The 15,723-nt window shown below is 39.6% G+C and overlaps 2 protein-coding genes across 4 annotated transcripts; both read right to left on the bottom strand.

Annotated features, from left to right (window-relative positions):
- Positions 1-1,361: 1,361 nt before the first annotated feature.
- On the bottom strand, positions 1,362-10,906 carry napepld (N-acyl phosphatidylethanolamine phospholipase D). 2 transcript variants are annotated; one of them, XM_070928883.1, is made up of 10 exons: positions 10,770-10,906; positions 7,937-8,012; positions 6,839-6,952; positions 6,582-6,722; positions 5,618-5,842; positions 5,399-5,502; positions 5,141-5,306; positions 4,736-4,884; positions 4,088-4,202; positions 1,362-2,932 (listed from the first exon to the last, which is right to left on the bottom strand). In XM_070928883.1, the coding sequence occupies exons 1-10, from the start codon at positions 10,904-10,906 to the stop codon at positions 2,801-2,803; spliced, it is 1,359 nt and encodes a 452-aa protein (XP_070784984.1). In that variant the 3' UTR covers positions 1,362-2,800. The 2 variants fall into 2 exon arrangements, with proteins under 2 accessions (XP_070784984.1, XP_070784985.1); XM_070928884.1 differs by lacking the exon at positions 10,770-10,906 and adding an exon at positions 9,892-9,956.
- A 503-nt stretch (positions 10,907-11,409) lies between these two features.
- Positions 11,410-13,687, bottom strand: yeats4 (YEATS domain containing 4). Of its 2 annotated transcripts, XM_070929029.1 has the most exons (7): positions 13,509-13,687; positions 13,202-13,321; positions 13,024-13,090; positions 12,793-12,887; positions 12,586-12,675; positions 12,261-12,348; positions 11,410-12,164 (listed from the first exon to the last, which is right to left on the bottom strand). In XM_070929029.1, the coding sequence occupies exons 1-7, from the start codon at positions 13,557-13,559 to the stop codon at positions 11,995-11,997; spliced, it is 681 nt and encodes a 226-aa protein (XP_070785130.1). In that variant the 5' UTR covers positions 13,560-13,687; the 3' UTR covers positions 11,410-11,994. The 2 variants fall into 2 exon arrangements, with proteins under 2 accessions (XP_070785130.1, XP_070785131.1); XM_070929030.1 differs by lacking the exons at positions 12,793-12,887; positions 13,024-13,090.
- Between the last annotated feature and the right edge of the window lie 2,036 nt (positions 13,688-15,723).

Raw genomic sequence — 15,723 nt, 5'->3', positions numbered from 1 at the left:
TGGATGTTCTGGACTTCCCTGAGCGACCATGTGCTGCTGGCTGAGCGCCGACCCCCCCGGAGCAGGTCTGAATAAATCTTTTCATTCTCTTCCTTCAACTTTCCAGGCTTCTCTTATACTCTTCTTTTGTTGGCTGTGCTTTCATTATCAAAGTCAGCCTCTGGAGAGGAAATTAGTTTTTTCCTTTTGATTTAATCTATTGAAAATGGACCGGGGAAAAGTTTGTGTTTACTGAATGCCCATGACCACTATGTGATTACTTTGGATTTATTTGGATGAATATTCTGTTTCCTGCTTATTGATTTTATCTCTGTTGGAGACCAAATTGTGTTTTTATTAATTCGTCAGTTGCGTAGCTTTGTAGCCAGTTCAATTCACATATTATATTTTTAAAGTGACACCTTTATGATTACTTATGATTATCCTGTGTGGCACCCAGCCTGTTACTGTTCATTAAACTACAAAGGTTAATATATTAGGTACCGACATTACTTTTGCTGTAGCAATTAAATGATATTCATGCACATAAACACTGACAAAAGTGATGATAAAAGTAGTCATATTTATTTTATTGTTTTTTATATTCCACTTACATAATATATATCACCTATTATGTAATAAGAACATACTGTATGGGGGGCTAATAAGACAACATTTTAAAAAACAAATTAATTAATTGTGTTATATGGATATATGTATATATGTATATATAGATATGTATATTACGTATATTTTGGCCTCAGTGGTGGAAGTGCTCACATCTTTTTCTTAAGTTAAAGTAGCAGTACCACAGTGTAAAAATACTCTGTTACAAGTAAAAGTCCTGCATTCAAATTCTTACTTGAGTAAAAGTACAAAAGTATCAAAATATACTTAAAGTACCAAAACTAAAAGTACTCATTAAGCAGAATGATTATATTATATTGTTATATTATTGTATTATAGTGATGCATTGCGTAAGCATCACTTATGTTGCAGCTGGTGAAGCTAATTTCACCTACTTTATATACTGCCAGATAGCTTAACCTGTAATAAAACCTCATCATTTATTAGTTGAGTTTTATTTTTGTATTATTATTATTACTGAATCTGCAACGTAACTAATCAAATAAATGTAGTGGAGTAAAAGTATAAAGTAGCATGAAATGGAAATACTCAACTACCTCAAGATTGTAGTCAAATACTGATAGAATAGTACCTTAATGTGAACAGTAAACAAATGTATACTAGATGGATTTTTAAGTAATTCTCTGATTGTCTAAACTTTTTTCTATCTGACATGTAGGTGCATAAAAAACAAACAACTGAGATATTTTCTTATGTTTGCTCTAAATTGCTGTTGACAACAAGAAACCACCACATTTGAAATGCAGGTACATTTAATGAGTAATTCAGCGACATGGATCAAGTGTAAACCACAGTTAGCACTGTTTGGCCTTGTAGTTATAACCAGCCTACTAAATTAACTCAACATTGTGCTGTCAACTGTTCGTACATTCTGGCTTTAAAGATACAGCATTAAAAATAAGAAATAAAATTACAGTTGAATACTAAAATGATTCTACTGTTGCTCTCTAAGGCAAATACATCTGTTGACTGAAGATCTATCAAGTGAGGATGTGAATGATCGCACTGATAAGCAGAGAGAGAGCATGTCTTTGTGCTGTGGTTACAGAGCATCAAAAACAAAAGTCTGAAGCAGGAACAAAGCACAATGTTTGCAGTGCATGAAGCTGAACCCAGCTCAACTTCTGCACTTTCTTTGAGCGTAAAGTGGCAGGGAATTTATATTGGACAAAAAAAATAGATTTCTTCCAACACTTCTGTGTAATGTAGTTTTGAGTTGGCCAGAGTACATTCAGAAAAAAACCCCCATATGTAATGTGGCATTACCTAGCACCAATCTTTGAAAATCACTAAATCACATTCTAATAGTTTGTTTTCTCTTTTATGTTACAGCTCACAACATAAAGCTGCATCACAGTCTGCAGTCCAGCTTCATACTGAAGGTTTGTAGTTCCACACAAACTTTACCTACATTAATATCAGAGCACTGGTTACTATAGTAACGTGGGACCAGCTACTCCCCATGGGTTTCATTCTCCTTGCTTTTTTTATTTCGATTTGTTGATGTTCAGAAAGTCACATTTTGGCCTCTTGATCGGAAAGTTTACGCCAGCCGATGACGTAAGTGTGCAGATTGCTTTTCAGTGGTTGTTTTTAAACTTACTCCTCCGGTTTGGGACTTTGTCTGCCAGAAATCTTTTCTCCTCAGGGCTGAAAGGTTTCTGAAGCAGTGTGCAGACCACAAAAACATCAACGTGCACCAAAGTCCAAGTTTACTTAATGGAGACATTTAGCTGCAGAAAACTCTGTAAATGTGACGTACGTAAAACTGGCACTTTGTCTTGGGGTAAAACAAATTTGAAAGTTTAGCTTTCTGTAAGTGCTGATGTTAACATCTGTTGAAATCAAATACCTTGTTTCTTATGAGCCATAAGAGCAGCTGATCTTTGCCTAAAAGAATTACACACACACTTGTGTAAAACTAATTAATCAGATTTTTTATAGAGGAGTCTCAGCTCATGTAGGCAGTATTCCCCACCATGACGATGGCAGGGCAAACATTCAGTATGTAAACAGCTTTGTGGAACATTTGAATTTCCTGTTTTCAGTTGAGAAAAGTTGCATACGTATATGCATTTCAAACTTAAAGTCCATCTATATATGATCAGCAAAATGTTCTGCGCTTTGTTACAGATCTAACTCGGCCCACAGTACGCTCCGGAGAGGAGGAGGATCAGTCGAAGACGTCTCCTTTCTGTGACGCTATAAGGCGAGATTCCCCGTGATGCAAAGTGAAGAAGGAATCTGCCTTCAGTCCTTTCTGTTCCAGGGCCTCTCTGAGACGAACCGGTGGCTCCAGGTAGTACTGGATGAAGGAGGGACCAGAGGAAAAGTGAGTGTTAAAGACTATCCTTGAGCAGCATCTTACTTGGGCTTCAGAATTTTAGCTCAGTGCTGCATGTTTGTCAGCTCTCTAACTTTCCAAGTGCTGCAGTGAGCCAGAGGTTGCATTAAACTGTTAGCTGCAGAAATAGTCAAACAGCTTAACAAACAATGACACCTTTGTTATGGTGTGTTACTAGAACATGATGGAGTGTCGGAGCAAAGCAGTAACACACAGAGCAACTCTTTGGGCTACTGTTTTATAATGGTGACCAACCAATTGTAGTGATGAAAACACTCAGCTGCCAATTTATTAGGTACACCTGGCTAAACCAAATGCAGTCTAATACAACAGTCCTGCAATAGATCCTCCCTTTCTGAAGATTATAATGTTCAGTTGTCGTTGAAACAGTTTCAGAGGGGTGTTGATTCAACTGTATCATCATGTTGGAGGTGGCGGTTTGTTCTGCTTTATACAGAGAGGGGTGTGTTATTTAGCATACCCTCAATAATAGAAATTGGGAGGACAAAATAATAGCAACACCTGTCAGTATAACGCAATCCACCAAACTGCAGCCTCCAAAATGATCACACAGTCTAATAAACATCTCTCTACAACAGTTTCAACAAGCTGAACATTATAACCCTCATGAAGGGATTTACTGCAGGACTGTTGACTGCATTAGTTTTAGCAAGGTGTATCTAATAAACTGGCAACTGAGTGTGCACTTTAACTGCAAGATTCCCTTATTTAATCACAATTCTAAACATTACAATTAGCTGGACCTCTATTTGCTTATGCTTGCGTGTTAAAGCAATAGTTTGACACCACTCTCACATGTCTGTTATCAATACACAATAAAATGTACCAAAAGTTGGGTGAATGTTCCTATGGAAGACCAGTATTTATGTTAAATGATGTTTTGATTGATGCTTTACAAGTGCTGGTAAGTGGATTTTGTTGCCGGACAGAGCCAAGCTAGCTGTGTCCAGCTAATCATCTGCTCGCTCCAGCTACATATTGAACGGACAGGTATGAAAGTGGTATCAATCTTCTCATTTAACGCTTCCTTTAAACCCCACACACAAAGCATAATTGCGCTAATATCTAAGTAACTGTGTATCTGTATACCCCTACCTCATAGGCGAGAGCAAAGGTCCCCCAGTGAATGGCCACAGACTGTTTGGCCAGAAGGTCTTGGTGAATCTGAACGGCCTCCTCTGGATCTACATGCTGCCCCTGCATCATATCCCTGCAAAACCAAAGAACATTCTTACGTTTGTCTCGGTAACAGTGGCTGCGTGTGGTCTTTTAAAACCTTCAATGCTAATTCATATTACAGACAGTATTTTATTATATAAGAAAGAATTTGTACATAATTTAGTATTTAAATTTGATGCGTCACACAGAAGACAGGACAGTGTGTTTTAGTGGCTACTCTGTTATTAGGTACACCTGTACGAAGTTTGTGCGGTTTTTGTTGACATTGTCGGAAATGTGTAACTCTATTACTGAGGTCACAGTTAAAGGTGGTTCTGTACTGGACTACATTATATTGCAGTGCATTATATTTTGTCCTACCTATTTACAAACATGAGCGGGGCAGAATATTAAACACCTCAATATAATGCAGTCCAGAACACCACCATTAACTATGACCTTAATGCCAGAACATAATTGAATTAACACCTCTGACACATTATAGGCATCACGAAAGCAGACTTCATGGCAGATTGTACAGGTGTGCCTAATAAAGTGGACTCCCGTGTATATTATGTACAGAACCTGGGCAGGTAAGCTCCGATGGGGATTGCTGCGAGGTCAAATGGTCCAAAGCGTCGTCCGATCTCCTGGAAGGAAGAGCAGTAGCCGGTATCACCAGCGAAGAAGAACCGATGGTCCGGACCCAAAACAGACCAGCTGCCCCATAAAGACTGAGGGAAAGAGAGTACAAGATAAAGAGTTATGTTTATGTACTGAATACGCTTTGAACTCTAAATAAAAACTATTTAAAACTGCCCTTTTTCTGATTGATTATTGAAATGTGGATATATATGGTGACATTGCTAACAAATGTGTGATGTCAAACTGTATATGTTTACATCTCTTGTCTATGCTTTTATAGTGATTAAATGAATTACTACATAAAAAGGTCAAATCTAATCAGTAATAATTGTAATGAATTATTACCTTGTTATCGTCCAGCGCGGTGCGTTTGCTCCAGTGCTGAGACGGTGTGCAGACAAATGTGACATCATCGTGACCGGGGACACAGTTCTCCTCCCACCAGTCCAGCTCCATCACGTTCTCGCAGCCCACCTTCGCCAGCCAGTCCATCAAACCCAGGGGCACGAACCTGTGAAACACACAGACACATTAACACACACTTGGACTTTCTTAATATATAAAAAGGCACATGTGATACGACTACAGATCCACCACACGTACCAGCGTAGCTCCCCTCCAAAGCGTGCATTGAGGCTGGCCACAGATCCAGCATCCAGATGGTCATAATGAGAATGACTGATGACAACAGCATCGATCCTGGGCAGCTGGTGGCAGGAGGATAAAAGATGAAACCAAGGTATGAATGAAGCAGCCAAAGAAACAAGGTCTGGGTCAAATACTGTGATGGAGGTCTTAATTTAAAAACAAACAGTACTAAACCTGTTCCACAGTGCAGGGGGGCCCTCGGTACCTTTTGGGCCCCATGAACTGGAATGGCGAGGCCCTCTGGCTGAAAATTGGGTCTGTCAGAATATTCAGCCCGTCCATTTCAACCAGAACCGTGGCGTGACCCAGCCAGGTGACTCTCAGACCTGGACCAGAGTCAGAGAGGTCTGGGTTTTGGACGAAGTATGGTTCCATCACGGGGAGTTCACTGTCCAGAGCCTGGGGGAACAATGAGGGGGAAGGAAGGATACAGTAGGGATCAACCGTAATCACCCAAACACAGGAGTCAACATGTTTTTATTGCTGCTTGCAGGATTTGCTCTCAATTTTTAAATGGCAACATCACAAGGATAGATGGCTAAAAAGCTCTTTGAACAACTTAGCTTTGAGACTTTTCATGACTGGTTGTCGATTTCTACACCAGTTCTTATAGGTGTTATACAACAAAACACTGTGCAATCAGTGTAATTAAGGGGTTAAACATTTTCGTATTGCTGTGTGAAAGCAGCCTTTGAAGCCCGTTAAGCTCTTAGTGAGCTCAGCAAGGTTTCCACCAGGAGCTATAAATACTGAGTAGGTTGTGAGAGTCGACAAAGGGCAATGTTCCTACTAACAGCGGTGGGAAATACTGTGAACTATGAACCCTAATCCTGAGCACTATGAAGGATAATACATGTAAAGCACATTTGATACATGACTTTTATACAGAATCCTTAAGTATTAATTTAATATATAGTTATATAGTATATAATTTAATGATAGTGTGAAATTTAATATGTTTTGTGCTCTGCAATAACTGTCAAATTTACTGTGATTTTTTCTTTTTTTAAGTGGGTGAGTTCAGGGTGGAGTTGTCCTCCACATCATCCACTGTATTCAAATGGAAAGGGTACATTTAAAACATCATCATAGATCACCAATCTGACAGTAATCATTTTCCAGTCCAATAATTACTCACCTCTTTACTAGTTGGTACATTGCTGTGATTTTTATCCAACAACAGAAACCTGAGCAGGGTGGTGTAGGAAGGGAACCGCCATGTGGGCCAGGGGTTCGTCCAGCGGCCATGTTTGTCCCGGCAGGACTTCGTCACTTCCTCCTACAATCAAAGAAAACAATTACATTTCAGTAATTTGTTTAAAGACTAGCATTTCAAACGTCGGGTTAAGGAGGAGGTTTTAGGGGACAGGAAGATGACAGGTAGTGAGGTTTTACCTCCAGTCGGTAGTCGAGGCGGAAGCTCTTGCGGGAGGAGCGAGAGGAGTTGCTCTTCCTCTGGGTCTTAGGATCCACCTCTCCACCCTCAGCACCTCTCAGCACCCCACCATCCTGGAGTACACACACACACAGCAATGGAGTCAATTTGTATTCTCTAAGGCATTTGAAACAGGATGGGAAATGACACCCATTAAACACAGAGCCAGCCATCATTACGGCATGCTTTTGAGCTCTCAAACTTTAGCTGTAGCTGGCAAAATGCTGAAAGTGAAAGATGAATTTGGAATCATTTCTGACTGGTAGTTTTGGATGTCACAATCTTCCCCTTACTATTGTCTTAAAAGAGCATCGCACTCCTATAACTACAATCAAGATCGATGTAGCAGAACCAGAGACATGCCCTTTTTTATTCCAAGCATTTTCTATTTCTTGTCAAAACCTGGCGCCTACATCCCCGACAATGCAACTTGCCCACCGACAGTTTGGACAGAGATTCTAGTGTATTATGATAGTAGCTGAGGTGCAGGCTATGGAGGCCTGGTAAGCTCACTTCTTTCTGTTTTTAATTTTCAAAAGTTCTCCTCATACCTGTAAACAGACTCTGATGTTTAAAATTGGCATTGTTCTCCTTTCATGAGTCCAGAAACTCAACAACAGCGACTGTAAATAGACTTTTTTCACAGCAGACATTTTGGCATGTCACTGTAGGAAAAGTACAGGTTTAACCAATAACATTGATAACAACTGCATTCCATTGAGATTAGCAGTACCTGGTTCACACGCAGGCGGGTTTGTTGGAATGGCTTTCTGAGGCACTTGAATGGAACTGAGCCATCATTGATATTACTGGTTCCACCTGTGCTTTTGCTGCTATGACAGGTCAAAACGTCCACTGTGAAAAAGGTCTATTTTCAGCTCTTGATAGCAAAGTTGCGACCACATTTGGACAGCCAACAACAGCAGAAACACACATCCCCAGACAAAACAGGAGTCTCCAAAGTGAGTTTGGAAACATACATTTCCTGTTATTGAAGGTGAAGTTATATTTAACCATGTTACATCTTGTTACCATCTAGTTGTGAGTTGATGAGTTACCTCAACCAGGCCTTTTCTCTCCTCCAGCGCTCCTCTGTCTGATGATGACGGCTTCTCCATGGGCTCACCACCACACCTAGCAAACAAACACACACTTTTAACTTTTACCACGCAGTTACAAAGTGCTTCACAGTCAGTAGAACATTTTTCAACTGTTGGCCTCACATGCCTTGCCTAAAGGTGCACCAGATTCCACATTCACACTGACCACCAGGTCACAAGTTGTCTCCTTTCACTGACCATAAAGCAGCAGCAAAGATAACAGCTGACAGTTAAATCATAGTAGTTTGCATATGAGACACAAAGACCATAATCAGACACAACTTCACTGCATTCAAATGACACTACTATCAGGGGTGACATTTTAGTGCTACCATAGTGCACCAAAGTCAATGTCTAGCAACCCTAATAGTAGCCTCGCAAGACTTACTATTATGTCAGTTTTTACATCAATTTCATCTCGTAACATCTTGTTGGCAGGAAAGATTATGACACAACTAAAAGTAAACAAAGAGCAGTTTTTACTCTTGTGTAATACTGGTTGGGAAGTAACTGGTGTGGTGATGCATGCATGATACAAAAATAAAGGTTTTCCATGTTATAAAAGGCCACATTAACTTAAAGTGATAAGGCCAGACTGTAATCTTTCTTATGTTTACCAATTTCAAACTTAACCGCACACATTAACTCATATTGTTACTTCATTAAAGCCCCAGTGCAACAGCCAAAAACTGCTCTGGCTACTTCCTTCTTGGACAATATCCACCTCAAACATGGTGGTGCAATATTAAACCAAGGTACAGGTCTGCTTTCTAAAGGTAAAAATACACTTCTTCACTATGGAGGACTGGACTGACTGTGTGACTGAAGGAAATAATTGCTTCTGTAGTTGGAAAATATGAGAGTGGTTTTGACATTTTAGTTTTTGGGGTGGGAGAAGCAACACCTACATTTACAAAGCACATAAATTGATGTTAGCACCTACACACTCCAAAGCAAGCAAGCCTAATCACAGCCCTTCCTTATCCTGCTATTATCCTCGGCAATCACAGTGCAGTACACACCCTTACTAACTACTATCCACTCATGAACGATTTCTTCATGCACTTATACTTCATGAGGAAATGCACTTGAGGATGGCTTTCACTGCCATCCCATATTGATTGAAGATATTGGTATAATGTGGTACCTTCGTGGCATGATATTGATGAGAGGCCAATAGTTATTTATGACTATGCCAGGTATACACAACAAGGCAGTAATGCAACGAAAGCCCCACAGTGCACTTGCCCTCTCTGGGGAACTCCATGCATTAAAGCTATGGCGTGCTGATGATGCACTCAGCCTCATGAATGGACTTAAAACTGCACACTACACACAGACCCCGGGACAACAATGGAGCTCTGTGGACAACAACCAAACAAAGATCTATATAGGCAGCCAGCGTGCCTGATGTGGACATAAAAGCAACAAACACAAGCTGAAGTCACAGCTTCTCTCTTTCTCTGTAGTAAAAATGAAAAAAGTAAATATTCCTATTAAATCACACAGGGTTGTCTCCAAGTTAAGTGTCCGGAAGACTGAGGAAACGAATATAACATTGCTACTATCATAACAGTGTCACACATAAGTCTGAACATGAATGACATCTTTAGACATCTTGCAACTATTTCCTGTTTAAAAACGTGTGAAAAGACATTGACACAGACAGGAAAGACAGCAGCAATATTGACAGACAAACTGGCAACAACATAAGCCGTATAGAAATACGAAGCTAGCGTATTTAGCAAACAAATAGCTAAAATGTGTCCCTTGAGGAAAATAATAGTGATAGCATAAAAGAGATTAAAATGCCACTGGGTACAATGAGGCCACCATACCCTCACTGTCGAGCACCACACACGTCGTTACGGGCTACAAAACATCCCAGTTGTTACTATTTTCAGCAAACTTACCTGAAAACTTGAACGCAACAGAACGCCAACAGTTGTTTTCTTAGCGGGGAGACATGTTTGTTGCATTTACGTTAGCCATATACTGTTGTTAATGCGAGCCGGGAAACATAATTAGGAGCTATACGGTTCCCTGAGTATTTCCAACACACTTCACATTACTATAGCGTTATCTCTGAGACACTAGCGAGTGGAGGCTTAAATCAATAAATGCAGCTGGAAAGATGTCTCTTTTAAAAGGTAGGACGGGGAGTTTAAATGCAGGAGGACGGTGAGGATCATTAGTCGGCACCAGCTCGGTTTCTCTGACGTCGGTGCAAAAGCCTCTGATCACGTGACCGCCCGACCAACTCTCGCTAAGACTGCAGGCTAATATAAATAACTAAAATAATAGAACAACAAAGAACGCATTAAATAAGACACAAGGGGGGAAATATTATGTAGTATGGTAAAATAATAAAAAATAGTACTTTGTTTGTAGTATCTTATTGTGTACAAATGTGTAACTTATTACTTATTCTTGCAAATAGTACAGGTAAGTTTACTATTGTGTCCGTTATATTCTATTATACATACTAATTTGGTGAAGAAAATTAACAACAATAATAACAATAATAATATGGTGAATAGCTGATTTGTTTGTATATATACGTTATATATCTCAAAGTTTGATCCCTTGTTTCAAATACCTGGAAATTAAAGTTGCACGTGTCATCAGCACTGGCATTGTCATAGAGGGAAAACTCATTGTTGGCAGTCATTTCTACTTAGATAAGATAACCGGGTAACATCTGAATACAAACACACATCTCTGCCAGGCTACTATGCCCCCATGAGGACTCTTTGTAATATTCATGCAAAACGTGACATTGTAGACTTACCTGGAAGTCCTCTTTCTGATGAAGGGCACCTGCAGGGATTTCAACCCGAGCAGACAAACTACATTCAGTCGTCCAGTGTATTTACTAAACGTACAGCTGCACGCCTGCAACAAATACCTGCACGACACTGTCTCCATGCTAGCTCTTTGTATTTGACCATATTTGCTTGGGAGTTCTGATAGAGAACAGCCAGAGCACACAAAGTTGCATGTGTGCACAGCTCAAGGGAAGTTGTTCAGCGTCCGACAGCAAAACTTGTTTGAACTTCCTGCCAGATGCTTTCATGAACTCTCGGAAATCTGAAAATTCACATCAATTCTTTAGATACAAAAACATTTAGATAGAGATGATGACTTCCTTTTTTTTTTAATCATAATTGTATGTATATTTTGGTGCTGCTCCACAGAATATACACCCAAGGACTCTGTACTATCAGATATTATAGAAGTTTCTTGAATCAGTGTATGGTTCCATTAACTAAAAAAAACAACTCTGCTCCACTTGGCATAAAAGATCAGGGTTTAACCTGTTTTGCTCTATACCTGGCAGATCATGTGATGTCAAACGCACATTGAAATGTTTTATGAATCAACCCACATCAAACCTGAATGGTTACAACAGAAGAAACGTATACAATCAATACTGTGAACACATTTACTTTATATAGAAAACCATGAGATCTGTAAAAAAAACTACAACGGAGCTATTCACATTCAAAACTGTCCACACACACATGGATATCTCATCAGGAAGGCGTGAATACTATGGGGTGGGATGCAAGGAAAAGTCTTGCTTCAACACAGGATCAATTACATCAAGATGACTGGACAAGCCCAATGTAGAAAACTCAAATAGATATCCAGCTGATCCAGCAATGTTATGGTAGAAAATGCATCAATGAAATGTATGTAAAAAAAAACAAAAAAAAAAACACTCACAACACCACAAGTAAGACAGCTGACAACACTCCCAAAGTTCAGATTTTCTTTTTTTCGGTGCCACAGTAAAAATATGTTATTGGGAACACAGTTTTTGTAAATAATTCTTATGTTTTCTCTGGGCTGTGTAATATTGACGTAAAAAAAAAAAATGAATAATAACAAATTTGTGTAATTACAAATCATGATCACAACAATGCCTTGTTTTTTTAAATCAGTTATGTGGTCAGGAACACAAAAGAATTGCAGGTTGTGCCCTGCTGAAGGATAACGTTGTTTGTGTTTTCTCAGTGCTCCTTGTGGTCTCCGTCCTCCTCCAGCTTCCTGATCTCTGCCTTCAGGTGGTTGATGTTCTCTCTGCTGGCTTTTAGTTTGTCTTTCAGCTCTGTGATCTCCAGGCTGGTCCTCTTCTTTGCCGCTTCCATTTTCTCCTTGGTCCTCTGCTCCAGCTCACCGACTGCAGGCACAGACAGGCAGGGCACCAAAGTTAAAATCAAAACTAGTCCGTTTATACACTCTTGTGTCTCTATGTTCATTGTGTGTGAGTACATACACTCTGTCTCATGCTTGTATGCTCCCAGGGTGAGCTGTCTTGATGTAGTCAGTAGCTGCTGCATCATGGCTGAAGGATCCTGGAAGATCTGAAAATTACAAAACAAAACAGAGTCAGGTGCAACTCTCAAGCCACAGCCAAACCTCCCATTTGAGGAAAACACTGATGCCATGTGGTCATGTCCATTTGAAAATCGAAGTTCTACATGTGTGGAAACTATGGACGCAATTTACGTCATTTACTACCATTTTAATAGTAAAGGACCATAGAAATCGATGCAGTACAGTAACTGTGTTTATAAACTACAGCATGAAAGCAGGCGTACCATTTCATCATAGAATTCAGAAACGACTGTCTTCTTAGGCATGGCACTGGAGTCTGACTGGAACAGCTTCAACAGATGGTACAGAGTCACCTGAGACACACACACAAGCACAAACCAATGTAAGCACACACACAGGGAGGTACAGTTTAAAATCCCTGCGGAGCTGGGACACGTTCTTGGAAACTGTCTACTTGTGGCGGTTCTCACAGGTCTCTCGTTGGGGTCAATGAAGAAAATCTTGATGATGATCTCAAACTCCCCCCAGCCCGTCTCTGTAATCTCATATGGAGGCTTAGTCACCACTGGAAGGAAGAGAAACACAGTGAGTTGGACAGACAGACAATTCAGTCTGATACAGCCACTATACCTGCCTATATGCTCATATAATGTACCATCACATGTCATATTTTCATGCTTGCTGTGTAAAGGTCTACTCACCTCTCAGTGGGTTACCATAGCTCTCATGTAGCTTGAACTGGATCTTCTTCACATAAGCGGACATGTCCTGGAGGACCAATTGTATATAAAATTAAGAAAATACCTTTAACCTGACAGTAGAAGTGGTTGATGCTTTATCTCGTGAACCAGTCACAGTGATGTGATCTGGATGTCTAACCTCGTTTCTGTAAGGCTTCACATACACAGACCACTGATGCGTGTGTCCATCCTCCTCTCTCTTTTTCCCAAAGTAGCGGGCAACGTTCCCAAACACGATAGGCTTCACAATGGTTACTCCCTGCAGACCACAGAGGCAAAACACATCGGCTCGTGTGAATGTATTCCTGTTAGAATACTCCCAAATACAACATTAAAAACAAAGGCACATGAACATTTCTTTGCTTAATTATTAAGCTACTTCAAGGATGGACAATAACTTAATGTTTTCAATAACCCCAGACTGTTTTAGCGTAACGTTACGTTACCTTAACTCGCCCCCCGGAATCTGGACCAAATTCAGTCATCTTTTTGAACATAGTACGGTAACGTGAGCGAGAGGGTGAAGCTGATCTCTAGAGGACCCTTGTTGTTCCACAGCGTGTATCCACATTTACTAAACCTGCCATTTAAGCATTTTAACTATGCTTTATATAGCCAGCGATCTCATTTCAAACTGCCAGTCAAACAAGCGCCGGAAGTGAGAAGTGTAACGTGTAAAGTTGTACGGTAGGAGTGCGACATGGAGATGTTACGGTTCCGGCTCAAGTCGGACAAGTATAATGTGGCATTTTAATGTTCGCTAAATGTATTAAAAATGCAAAGTAATTACTGTACTTTCACCAGTTTCACGACTTATTTACTCCTGTTTCTAAAGCTTATGCAACCTGCTTAAGTCTAATATGAGTGAAAATGGTGATGAAACCATCCAAATTAAATATCTTATCGGTGTTTACGTCAAATGTTCGCTTTGTTGGTCAGTTGAAAACAGCTATTTAAAGAGGCTCTCAATTATGTGAAATCTTCGTAATTGTAATTAACTAGGTAAATCATATAACTGAAGTTTCTCGTAATCGCTTTTGGCAGAATTGAATTTTACCTACAAAATAGTAAATTGTTTACAATAAATCTCAGCTTCTCCATTTTATATTTTTGACTATTTGTTCATGCACCTTTGTTCAACCTAAGGGAAAACGCATTTTGAAAACGTTTTCTGCTCAGGTAATACCAGACAACTTGTGAACCAAAGGACCATTAAAAGCTCATTTACAGACTGGCTTTAAGTCATTAATGTTGTCCATTCTCACCAATTATCCACTGTGAAGACCAATTACATGATTCATGTACAAAGGAAAGCCACAAAACCACACTGACTTCAGAAACCTTTTATTTTTGGAGACCAATGACCATTTGATTATTTTGGCTACTATGTACCATTCCCTGACAGGAAATGTTTAACTAAAACAAGACATTGCTGGTAGGAGAGCAGGATAAATTAGAATTGACCCCATTAATCTATAAACCCAAGACACATTAATAATAGAAACCAATATGATTGAGTTCATCGCTTTGACTGCTATGAATTTTAAGTCATGCAGCCCTGAGAAGTCCTGCTTTTCACTGGCAGGTCTGCATCGTTACATGATCAATAACATTTACAGACAGAAACATCTCAAACTTTTAATGATCAGTTAAACTATTAAATTATGATTTCCCCAGTTTCCACAGCTAAATGTCCAAACATTTTATATCATTAGTTACAATTAAATTAGCTCAAGATCAAGTAATGACTAGTGCAAATATAACCTACCATTACAACATACAAGTCAAATACTGACAACACACAAACAAGATACTTTCCAACTGTGTGAGGTTAAGTGCTGGTCTGGCTTGATGCAGCAGACGTCCTCTGGGCTGTTTCTTCTTTGTTGCGATCTCGACCTGAAAACACTTACCTTCAGCGCTGTGGAGAGAAGTCAGCACAAGGCAACTACAAAGTAACACCGAGTGTTTTTTTTTTTTACTGAAAACCCCGAACAAAGACGTTCTTATTCTGGCTGATTAGACCTCTGCTCAGGTTGACATTGGGTGGAGCTGTACTGAGAGACTCATTCATAAAGTTGTAAAGCATCAAGCATCTGTAGGTGCAACAGAAGAGGAAGAGAGACATCAATTAAACACGATCTGAACACAATCCTGAGGAGAGGTCCAGTCAGCCAAAATAATTAAAAAAACAATGGTGTGTGGGGGCTTTACACTGCATTGACATTTTTTGAGGAATTGTTCAAGAGAACTGGCATAAAGTGCAAATTGTCCAATTCTTTCCATTGTTTTCGTACCAAAACCCAATTTACAATTTGTCTCATTACTCTTTTACAGAGTTTACAGGTTTATGGGAGGAAATGGATTAACATTTGTGAATATAAAACACTTTTTAGTGTACTGTTCAATCAAGAAGAACTTTCCAGGGCATCATGAGGGTTTTAAAAATGTTTGGACGCTGTTACAGTCTGATTAACATCTTCTCAGAGTTCAGAGTGATTCCTGTAGCCATTACAATGACTAGATGGATTTTTTTTTTACAATCATCAAATACCTTTGGAGATTCAATATTTCAGGGGATGGTCATGGATTGGAACTGACATGACAGATTTAAAAAAAAAAAAAAAAAAATCATCTTGACACGTAAACCAATAATCTCCA

This window comes from Enoplosus armatus, chromosome 22 (genome assembly GCF_043641665.1).
Source record: "Enoplosus armatus isolate fEnoArm2 chromosome 22, fEnoArm2.hap1, whole genome shotgun sequence".
Taxonomy (NCBI): Eukaryota; Metazoa; Chordata; class Actinopteri; order Centrarchiformes; family Enoplosidae; genus Enoplosus; species Enoplosus armatus.
Note: the sequence above shows the minus strand (reverse complement) of the source record. Positions and strands in the feature narration are given on the sequence as shown.